Below are 11,957 nucleotides of genomic sequence, written 5' to 3'. Positions count from 1 at the left end.
AAAGCAGAAATATTCACTTTATAAAACAAACTTTGCAGGGTAAATGCTTCCACTACCAACCCAAGAGAGAATTTAGTTTCGTGTTGAAGGAAAAGCACATAAAATGTAAAGAGAAAGGAAAACATTTTGAGTGCAAAAGAGGTGGTTAAATATTTTACTTGAGGCAGTTTTATTTAAGTTAATAGTTAATTCCATGCTGTTTGGTTGTAATACAGATTCTAGGTCTGTGGTTCCAGTCAGATATCCAGTAGTACAAACTAGTTTCAAGTTAACATAAAGTACAGAAGAAATTATATGCATTATGTAGATTCAGGGGGGGAAGAGGAAAAATAGACTATTTCATGTACTCATGCAGGCTTAAAATCAACTTTATTAGTGCTTTTTTTTCTTTTTGAGACAGCCAAATGGAGACCTGCATTTGTCTTAGTTCTAAAAGCAACAAGGCTCCTTCAGTTTTATAGAGCTGCAGCCATCCACCCACCATCATCAGCCTATGTGAGCAATACAGTATTTTAGCACAAATTACAGTCCAGACCACTGGTAAATGTTACTACATAACTACTACTTGGTGATGTTAAGCATTTTGCTCCACATGGATATCAAGAAATTTGCTTCGACTTTCTCTGAAAAACTAAATTAACAAAAAGAGCACTTTGTTTAGACTTGCCCTTTTTTAAAGGTTTAATTGTTTTCTTTAACTGCATCGTATAATTGCACTAACACAGAAATATTACAGCTCAAACCACTAATAGTAGACATATCAGTAATAGTAATAAAAGTTAATTTCTGTAATTACATTAAGAAAAACTCAAAATATATCCAGCAACTGATAAAAATGTTGAGAAATAAAGCAAATGAACATAAAAAAAAAAAAAAAAAAAAAAAAAAAAAAAAAAAAAAAAAAAAAAAAAAAAAAGGAAAAATGTACCAGGAAGACAAAAAAAAAAAAAAAAAAAAAAAAAAAAAACTCCAAGAAATCTTAAGTTCTGACCATTCAAAAATCATATTTGAAGTTTGTTTCATGAGTGGTATATTTTATTTCAATTTAAGGGCTAATAAAACAGAATAATATTAAAAATCAAACAAAGGGAGAGAAAACTGGAGGCATCAAGCTGTTGAGTGCCACTCATAAGGTTGGGCTTGGTGGCTCCCTTTGTGAGTGGGGTCTGGGGAAGGGGAGGGGGAGTGGGGTGGAGTCTCATATTGGCTGTGTTGTCTCATTGGTTTTCATCCTCCACATCTTGCAGCGCCTCTTTATTCTGTTCCTCACCTGTGCACAGAGAAACAAAGCCACTGTTATTGCATTGTGCCACAATTGTGTCCCTTAAAGAAATCCACGCGATGCGTTGTGCATTTTCGCACATTATCATCAAGTTGCAACCCTTGCAAAATCTGTGCATTAGGAGTTTGCCAAATAAAATGCTATTAAAAGCAAAAAATTAAAAGAAATAATCAATAGTAAAAGGACTGAATACATGCTGTGAGAAATAAAATGTATCTATCATGTTACGAAAATAGAACGTGTCATTTTCAAGCTCAAAAAAAAAATCAAAAAAAAAAATCAAATTGGCTTAAGTCTAATTTGAATGCAGTGTTATCTCATATGGTCATTTAATTGTCACACGTAATTCAGTTCCCAAACCAAAGGATAATACCCTTAGACACCTGTTCTGTACATTTCTTACGAAAACATACCAGAATTTTTTTTAATTCTAATATATTGGTACAACACAGCCATTCCAATTGGACAAAGAGGATCTGGCAGTGATCATGCAGAAACGTTTGTTTCAGACATGCTGCACATATAGCACTCTGGTGGCTACAAAGATCGCAACACAAAGCTTACAGACGGGTGAGTGATGCAATTTGTGGACAAAAAGGCAAGTGCTGGAAAAAGTGGCCTCACTTACAAATTAAGTTTGTGGGCAATTAACATTTTCCTTTAGGAATCTAAATAGTGGGGATGAAAAAAGGCAAGATGGGTTAAGTTGGACGGCATGAGCTTGGACACATTACAAGATGACATGAAATGTAGTAGAGAAAGATTATACTGCTGGTTTTGCACAGGAATGCAGTGATGTGCACTAGGTCACTATATTCTTTTTAAAAAGCTATTCAAAAATAAATACAGCCTTCTGTCTCATTTCTGGGGTAGGAATGAATATCTTGGATGCACTAGATTACATATAAAAAATCTTGTCAAAAAAAGGAAACAGTAGCATTACAGTATACTGAGAAAAAAAAAAAAAAATCGTTCCTTGCTTGCACAATTTTACTTTCAAAGCAGCCAGACCCCTCTATTTTAACTTCTATTAGAGATGCCTCACAAGTCCTAAATCGGGACACTCTGAAACAATCGCTCTAAAAATAGCTTTGGTTTGTGGAGGAGCTTTTGAGGATGTCACCTTCATGTACCAATGTGTTTCAAAGACATGTTTGTCAAGCTTAGCATCTGAAACTGTAAAAAAAGATGATGCGTCTTACCATCTCCCTGCATATCTGAAGTCCATAGTGTCAGGTTATCACGTAACAACTGCATGATGAGTGTCGAGTCCTTGTAACTTTCTTCACTCAATGTGTCCAGTTCAGCAATAGCATCGTCAAATGCTGCCTTTGCCAACCTAAGATCAACAAACCGAATACACAAATTATTAATAAGAACAGGAATACATTGCAAAAAAAAAAAAAATTTTGTCAGATAAGTAGCCAAACACATTATTTAAAATCTCTAGACGGCACCATATTCATACAAATGTAATATAGGAATATGACTGATACACATTCGCAAACCATTTATTGTCTGCTGTACAAGATTTCAAATCGATATAAGCATTGAAAAAACCCCAAAACACAAAGAAAACGAACCTGCATGCACGGTCGGGAGAGTTGAGGATTTCATAGTAGAATACGGAGAAGTTAAGAGCCAGACCCAAACGAATAGGGTGTGTAGGCTGAAGGTCTGTCATTGCAATATCACTAGCAGCTTTGTAAGCAACCAAACTGTTTTCTGCAGCCTCCTTCCTGTCGTTTCCTGTAGCAAACTCAGCGAGATACCTGTGGTAATCGCCCTTCCTGAGGCATCAAAGGGAGAAAAGGTCTGTTTAAAACATGTATAAATAAAGCCGTGACCTCATTATGTCACATACGATTCAACCTTAGATTCACTTAGGAAAACCTTGTGGCTTTCATACATTTTGTAGTAGAAGACCTTGGACTCTCCTGAATTTGCAGCTGGGATTAGGTGCTTGTCCAATACATCGAGGATGTCATTGCAGATTGATTTCAACTCTGTTTCAACCTGGACAAGATAATGTAATGATTAAAAGCATAAAAGGCACGATTCTAGTGATGTTAATGAACGCTAGTTAGCGCACGTCTTACCGTTTGCCTATATTCCCGAATCATTTTCAATTTGTCCTCTCCACCCTTATTCTCTCTTTCTGCTCGATACTACTGATTATCCTCCAGGACGCTCTTCTCGCCCCAATAACGTTCTTGTAGGCCACGGAGAGCAGGTTTCTCTCTTCAACTGTTAGCTCAACATCCATCCCAGCCACTTTCTTCATGGAGTCGACCATTTCTGGAAAATTGAAAATGAATGTGATAGACATTTTGCTTACTGGAATTAAATCACAGCCAGGAACTACTTTAATATATTATGCAATAAAGTTAAAACATATTGTCTCTCTCTTGCTCTTTTAAAGGAATGTCCCTCATTAAAGCAGTTACATACACAGTGTTGTATCTTCGTCTTTTTGTCCCATTTTTTGCTTCAAATCAAAGTTCACAATGCTGCGATTCATCCGTAGCTGGTAGATTTGGTTCATGGTTTTTAAATCAACAAAGAATTTAATATTTCTATGAAAATACTTTTAGAACAAAGGCCGCTGATAAAGCGGGCAGCCACTGTTGACCTCAATAATCGTTAAAAGAAAGCAATCTCAATTCAAACACCCATGTGATCTTATTCCTTATTGACAATAATTTGCCTGTCTTTTAAACCTTTCACAACTACGATCACAGTGGAACATCCAAATCTGCGTTGGAGCTGCCGCTGACCCAGAGAAAGCACTTGTCATGTATAGATATGGAACAGCTTCACAAACAGTCTTTTCAACCACACAGTATCATTATTTCTGTTAGAATAATTCAAATTATCACAGAAGTACTGGGATAAAAGTTTATAGTTCAGATACAAACACTGATGTCTGCAGTAGCGATCAAAATAGAGTAAATCTTCCTTTTGAAAGTAACGAGGTTTCAAATAAATATCGCTTCAATTATATCGTTAAAACAGTAGGTGGTGACAAGTGACTTAATGTATGGCACTAAATCATTCATTCAAGAGATTCGTTCAAAAACGCTTATTTATCCAGTTATGAAATAAGCGAAGTATTTATGAAGGAGTCATTGAATCATTCACTCGCATTCTAATTAGTCAATTAAATATATTTTTTAAATAGACTGCAATAATTAACTTTTTTTAGAACCTTTAGTAAATTTACATGTTATGTTGTTTAGTTGTCTTTTCAGAATCGTGGGAGAACCATGATATCTATTTGAGGAAAAAAAAAAAAATGTGATTCTCAATTTACATTATCCAGAATTGTGCAGCTCTTCTATGGTGTGTGTATTAGGCGAAGAAAATATTATAAACATTAACAACAACTCTATTTGGATTTACATTCACCTTGTGTTCAGTATTCAGTCATAAAACACTGTGCATACCCTTTGTTAACTAACCACAATTCTACGCACTTGCAGCATACTTTTAAGTGTTCAGTGAAAACCCTAGATACCTAATATAGGTTAATGGGTGACTAAACTAGACAATAAATTACCAACAAAGCACAGTTATAGCTGTTGGTTTAGTATATCGTTAAAATCACGAATACCACAAGTCAGTGAGCCTCTTCTCTACAGTCTGAAATGAAATCTCACTGCAAAGCTACTGCATCCAAGCTTACAAAGCATTAATTGCTTTGATTTGCTGTACAACGGCTGCGTCTCAAAACCCACTAAGGTACCTGCCTAGACAGCATTTTTGGGTATCACATCTCAACGTGCCCATAATACGCAAAAATGCTATCCAAGTAGGTAGCTCAAAAGGTTTTGAGACACAGCCACGGTCTCTCGTAATGTGCTGCGGGGGTAAACGCAGAAAAGGGCGGCCCTGGTACCGAAATAACTCCTTATCGTGATTAATTGGGTCGATTAAGACAGCTGTTAACTAATATTTGAACCGTTCTTCGCCCACATGAGGCTGGAAGACTGCAGCCACCCCCTCCGCCATGGCTAGCAACAGCTTGCCTCACCCACTAACTCTCCGCCATTTTGTCTCCTCAATAAACGTCTCCATCTTCATAAGCCATTCTGTAGTTACCCCAATATCGCATCGACAGAATTAACGGACAGCACAAATAGAAGTATCAACGTATTTAAAGGGTAAACGGAGATCGGTTTGCCATTTACAAGGTATTCGCTTTGTGTAATCGCGAATTAAACCAGCTAACCCGACCGTCAGTTAGTCTGCCTGAGCACTCGCTTTGTAAAAACAACGTTCCCGTTACTTCTCAATGTCTCTTACCATCATATCTCTCCGCCTGCTCGGCGAGCTTGGCTTGGTACACCAAATCCTCCCGGTCACCCATGGCGGACAGCGCGCGGCGAGCGTGTTTTGTGAGAGATTGGGAGTAAAGGAGGAGTGTGAGTTCACCGGCAGGCCCCTGTGCGAGCAACAGCTGCGGATTGAATGGTGGAGTAAAGATGGCGTTACACCTTCATCCGGGAACTTTCACACAGTGCAGCTCCACACACTCCCTCTCCCCTTACGAATGCTGGATTTTTAACCCTCTTTATTTGAATAGAGAATGAATGCTATGTGTTTTTCTGCACTTTTTGTGTCACCAAACATTGAATATTAAAACTGGCACATTTAGGGGCAATGTTATTCTATAAAATGTCAACAGAAACACTTGAATCTGAAGGAAAAGTTCACCCCAAAATGAACATTGTCATCATTTACTCACCCTCATGTCGTTCTATGGTGTGCAATTGTTAGAAATATATTAGAAAAGTCTGGAGACCCAGATGCAATACCATTTAAAATAAAAGCTTAAAATGGAAATGACAACTTAAAGGGGTAGTTCACTCAAAAAGTAAAAATATTTTCATTTACTGTCAGCATACAATAAGACATTTTAAGAAATGTCTGTTTGTTTAGTAGTCCATAAAATAGAAGTCAATGGTAACCAATATTGTTTGGACACTCTTCAAAACAAAAAGTCAGTCATACATGTTTAGAACTGCATGAGGCTGAGTAAATGTTTTATCAATTGAACATATTCAAAATAAATGTATTCATATAACTTTAAATAGCATTGCATTTGCTTTACAAGTATATTTCTATCAATCACTCCATATAAAATAAATTATAGTGTGCTGTTTCAGTGTAGATCACTAACGATAGAGTACAAATGTGCCACTATGAAATACCATTGTACATGATACATATGAAGACTTCAGAAGTGCCGTCTGAAATTTTCTTCTAAAATGAGCATTTTTATCAAGCTTGTATGTTTAGGTTCAGTAATTTCACTTTAATGGCAATTAATAGGTCCTTTTCATTGCCATTAAAGTGTAACAACTGAACATAACCAAACAAGCTTGATAAAAATGCTAATTTTAGAAGAAAATTTCAGATGGCACTTAGAGGCTTTTGCATCTGAAGTCTTAATATGGTAATCATCTATCACACTATATATCAAAGTACCATACCATTACTATCTGAAACAACATCACAATTTTCAACCAGCTTGGTTCATCAGATTTAATAACTCGAGATATTGATAAAGCTGGTCATAAAATAAAAACAATGACTTATACTATGATAGGATAATGAAACAAACACTTCTCGTCACGTTGATCCTAATAACGGAGTAATAAAATACACAATGATATTATGGACAGAGGCAAAGTAAAAGGTTTGAGTAGCATTACTATAGGGGTCAACTTTATTTCATGTACATGAATAAAACTGTAACAAAAACGTAGGATTTTTGTGTGTGACTTAAAACACTGTTCTGACAGACTTGGATGCACATAAAGGATAACACAAGATTAATTTCACAAAATTACTGTGTTGATATTTAGGTTCTAAACATAATACTTTGGGTACAATTAAAATGTACAGACACGACTGTGGCGATTACTCATTCAACTCAGTCATAAAGGAAAGTGATGCTTTTTGAGGTGAAATCATTCTCACAGGACACAGGTGAGAGTTCAGACTTACAAGACTCCAGCTTTGCATTGTGGCTGATTTTAGTGATCTAATTTCATCAAGGTCATTTGTGACTGAAACAGACAGTTAATAAGACAGATCATGAACATCAAAGTCCTTCATAATTACGACTTAAGCGACAATTACATAACATGGCCGGCTTGCTGTAACATCCTGACAACATACAGCTAACCTACACACATACACGACAAAGCTTTCTAACATTTAGATGACATAACTGAAGAGCTTCCAGGTGATTGTCATTGTTACCGAACAAAGTTAGTCAACTTTTCTTTTTAAAAGTAACAACAAATAAAGGTAAAGGGTAAAAGTATTAACATTTGATAGTGTTGTTCTGGTAGCCTGTCTGTTAGTGTTATAATTTATACATTTGTCCACAGACATTCGATTTCTATTCTCTCATACGGTCAATAGTAATGGAAGTAGGTTAAAAGAAACATTTCTGCAAGGTTGAACAAAACATTTTCCCCACATTTTGCATTTAACAAATTTGGCTAAAGACAATGCTGATTTGGTCATTGACAATCTGCGATTAAGGCAGGCAATTAGGAAAACAATGTCTTACTTGGGCATTAAAGAACAAAAAACACACTACATTTCTGCATTGAGACAGACAATACAGGCATGATGGAGGCGGATGTTTAGGAAAAGAGTCAATAGGCAGATAAACCAATAGTAGATAAAGACTACTCGTATGTGCAAAATCAATTGAGCAAAACACATTTGAGGCATCAGGTTAGGCTTTGCACATTAATGTGACACTTCATACAATCCTACTACGTTATTGTAAAGATAACTGGGTTGTTTTAGAAATATCTATATCTATAATTTTAAAGCAGTTTTGGGCCACACCATACAAGAGAGGCACTACAAGAACCACTAATTGTATTTTCAACCTTTGCAAGGGAAGTTCTGGCAAAAACACATTAGTTAATTCGAGTGGAAAAGTCAATGTTGGATTTTTATTTAAAAACAACAACAAAAGTCTATTTAGTGTATCTTATGTTGACGTATTGAGTCTAGCATTAGAAATTACCGTTACACATTCAACAAAACCGCATTTAGTGTAATACTTCCAAGTACAGCAATAATGGTCAAAGGAGCAAGTAGCGTTTCCTGATAATATATAATGAAAATGTAGTAAAACAAAGTTACTTAGCGGTAGTGAATAATGATGCATGGCCCATTTTGTATACATTAGAAATGTTGTGCATAAATAAAACGAAATGCCGTGAGGGTTCGGGCTACTCCATCTTTTATATAGTGTACCGCCCCATGACACGTCTGACCGGCGCTAAGCCAGTAGTGACTGACAAGCCCATCAAAAAGACTAAAAACTATTCAAAGCATGTTTGATCTGCATTTCTGAATATTTTCATGTAGTAGATGATTTGTAGTGTGAAAGCTGCTGTGTTCTAGGACACTAAGTAGTGTATGCTACCGCACTCAAAGAAGCAAAGGAACAGTCCCTTGTTAAGACACCAAACCGCTCATGTTTTAAGTCCAAGCAGGCTTCTTCCTTTTTTCTCAGTCCACAAGAAGCCACACACTAATGCTCCTCTCTCTGTAGTGTATGGTGTTATGTGTGGAATTTAGTGTTTACTTGGTAAATATCTTCAATTATTGCATAAAATCTAACAAGGGAATTGTTGCAGGTACTGTGTACATTGGCATGAGACACAATGGCACAAGGTAATGATGAGGCGGACAGGTTAAGGGCAGTAGTGAGGATGTGTGAGGAGCCGGAGTGTGTGTATGTGTGTGAATGAGTGTACATCTAAGGGCTGCTAGGGAAGACAGTCTGCTCTCTCAGCTCAGTTCGTCCTCTGGATTGTGCTGGTCCAGCAAGCGGACGTGGGTAAAGGGAAAATGGCCATGCTTTCCCTTGCACTCACCCTCCCACTGCCCGTTTACATTGATCTTGGTCACCTTCACCATGTCGCCAACCTAACAACACAAGATAAAAGATGAAGTGTTAGAAATGGAGGAATTACTTTGCTAATGTACAAAACAGACTTAAACAGAGAATTGCAGTTCCACTGGGAGGCGCCAAAACAAACAAAAAAAAGATTACACAAAATTTTATATAAATGCATGTTTTTTAACATACAAAATAATTAATCTGTGTCTGTTCAATACAAATGTTGTAAATAAAAATAAATAAATACACGTGTTACCTCCAAAGCAAGAGCAGTCTTGTCATAGGCATTGGGAACTCTCTTCTGAATCGCCCTGGCATAAACCGGACCATTCTGTAGATTGGGTAAGGACGTGGGCTGGGCATACTGGCCCGGTTCACCAAGCAGAGGAGGAGACTGAGAACTGTGGCCGTCAGAGTTGCCGTGAGCACCGGATCCTCCGACAGATCCCCCAGGGGCCCCTGATGTTGGTGAGGCCGGCCGGTACTTCTCCACGTAGGGCACAGGGATCATGCCAACACGGCCTTCTGAATTCTGAGCATTCCACCACTGCTCCTCCGGCTTCTCCAGCACTCGGAGAACATCGCCCTTTCGAAACGGAAGGTCCTCGTCGTCATTGCCAGGAAAGTCGAAGAGAGCTCGGACGTACTCCTCTTCGAGCCTCTGAGGAACTCCTCCTGCTGCATTGACGCTGATAAAGGACGAGTGCTTGGCTTTGCTGATGGGCTCAATGAGAGTGGTGGTATCCAGGTAGTGGATCTTATAGAACTCCAACAGGGCAGGTAAGGCATCAAATTCCTGATCTCCAATACGGAACCGAGGAGGCGCGAGTCCTGCGGGATGACAGCAAGAGAGCATATATGATGGATGGATGATAAAGATCTGCTTAACCTTCATCTGTGAAGCTAGTCTTGGTAAAAAGTGGAAGTAATAAATACTATTGTTGTGTAAACATGTCTGTTTTCGAAAATACCACACATTATTTGGCTCAAATCTGGGGAAAAGCTGCATAATAGTTTATAAATTCAGCATTGCTGATTATTGAGCATCTAGTACAAACGTTTTTTCTCAAAAATATACACAAAAATGATTCACAATTACATATCGTAAAACGTCTAAATTATCTGAATGACTGAACCAAAAATACGGTTTATACTGAAAAATTACTGATTTCTGTTTGTGTGAACACCTTAAAGAGCACACTAAATTACTACGTAATACTAGAATGACGCAAAAAATTGCGTGCCAACTATTCGTAGTATAGAAGTACACAAGTTTCTAATCGGGCTGCTAAGGGTTTTGCTAAAGCAGTATTTATTCGTCCCGTAGTTTGCTGTATTTTCAGATGCACCGCTTACCTGGTCCGGACTGGCGATTGCTGCTGATGCTGTTTATTATGTAATGAGAGACTTTGGAGTTCTCCGACACAGACAGCACGTAGTCCCCGGGAATAGTGATCGAGTCCCGCACCAGGAACACTCCATGCCTCTGCCCTTGGAGCAGCGAAACCGCCTCTTGCCGGCTTAATCTCCCCCAATACCAGCTCCCTCGGTCTTCCGAATCAAAATTTCCGGCCATGACTAGCGCAAGAAAAAAGCCCAGGCTTCACAGGCCTTCCCTTCGCCTCTCCTTATCCGCAAGCAGCGTTCAACTCATGCAAAAACTTTACCGCGTTCCGTTGTTGAACACGTTTCGAATACGCGCAGCATTCGCACACTTTTCTACGCTTTTTTGTTCCAATCGGGTAAGAAAACAGCCGACGTCGGAATCCCAACGTGCATGAGACGCAAAACTATGACTATTCGCCCAGATCCTCTGATAATTGTTTAGTGTAAACCAAAACGTACATTGGAAGTTGTCACAAGGAAGTTCAAATATTTCAAATGGCGGACAAGGGAAACAATTTTTGACCTTATTTCCCGGAAGTGATGCAATAACCCAGTCAATTCAGGTGGAGCCTATAAGTAGCCATATTGATGCGGTCAATATTAAAAATGAGGCCATAGCGCTCGTTATTTTGCTTAGTAATGTCTGCGTCCTGTCCACATGACACCAGGGACGTGCATATTCACTTCTGATACTGAATAGAATTTAGGTTGTTTTCCTCTGCTGGAGAAAATGTGATGCTTGCAACAGTCAGATGCATAGATGGACACATTGATCCATGATGTCCATTATTCTGCAGTTTCATTGGCTGTTGCAAATACTTTACTATTTTATCTACTTTTATTATTTAATTTGTGGTTTGTTTTTTGTCCGGACGAACATCTGGTTTCGTTTTAATTAACTTAGTAATATACTGACATTTATTTACAAGTTTATTATGTATTATATTTATTTTATTTTTACATCTTTACGTCCAAATAATTAATGCTATTCGTATTCATACTATCAATAATCCAAATTTCACTAAAACACAATAGTCCCTTTAAAAAAAAAATACAGTCTAAGACTCTGGCGTAAAGTCTTTACAAAACATCTCTGGTTTGTTGCTGGTCCAAGATGGTCTACTAACTTATATCATAATGACCAGCTAGAAACCAACTACCATGTTCAAAAACAAGAGTTACAATTTAAAAAAGGATTATCCAGCTGTCTAAACCGTATTTCAGGCCTCATTGGTCCATTCTTATTTTCATAAACACATTTGCTAATTAAGTCAAAGGTCGTTGAAACGGAAGTACGCAAACACGGTCGTTTACATAAAACAAGTCCATGCACGAAAGAATGATCAA

General features: G+C 37.8%; 2 protein-coding genes across 2 annotated transcripts; both read right to left on the bottom strand.

Moving 5' to 3' along the window:
* Positions 1-140: 140 nt before the first annotated feature.
* Positions 141-5,830, bottom strand: ywhae1 (tyrosine 3-monooxygenase/tryptophan 5-monooxygenase activation protein, epsilon polypeptide 1). Its single transcript, XM_048160196.1, is given in 7 exon segments — positions 141-1,270; positions 2,485-2,621; positions 2,866-3,072; positions 3,192-3,298; positions 3,382-3,435; positions 3,438-3,580; positions 5,588-5,830. Coding segments are annotated over 7 exon segments (765 nt in total). The 5' UTR covers positions 5,652-5,830; the 3' UTR covers positions 141-1,217.
* A 1,160-nt stretch (positions 5,831-6,990) lies between these two features.
* On the bottom strand, positions 6,991-11,156 carry crk (v-crk avian sarcoma virus CT10 oncogene homolog). Its single transcript, XM_048160195.1, has 3 exons — positions 10,581-11,156; positions 9,481-10,055; positions 6,991-9,250 (listed from the first exon to the last, which is right to left on the bottom strand). The coding sequence occupies exons 1-3, from the start codon at positions 10,798-10,800 to the stop codon at positions 9,113-9,115; spliced, it is 933 nt and encodes a 310-aa protein (XP_048016152.1). The 5' UTR covers positions 10,801-11,156; the 3' UTR covers positions 6,991-9,112.
* Positions 11,157-11,957: the final 801 nt, after the last annotated feature.

This window comes from Megalobrama amblycephala, linkage group LG16, assembly GCF_018812025.1.
Source record: "Megalobrama amblycephala isolate DHTTF-2021 linkage group LG16, ASM1881202v1, whole genome shotgun sequence".
Taxonomy (NCBI): domain Eukaryota; kingdom Metazoa; phylum Chordata; class Actinopteri; order Cypriniformes; family Xenocyprididae; genus Megalobrama; species Megalobrama amblycephala.
This window is presented reverse-complemented; position numbering and strand designations above follow the sequence as displayed.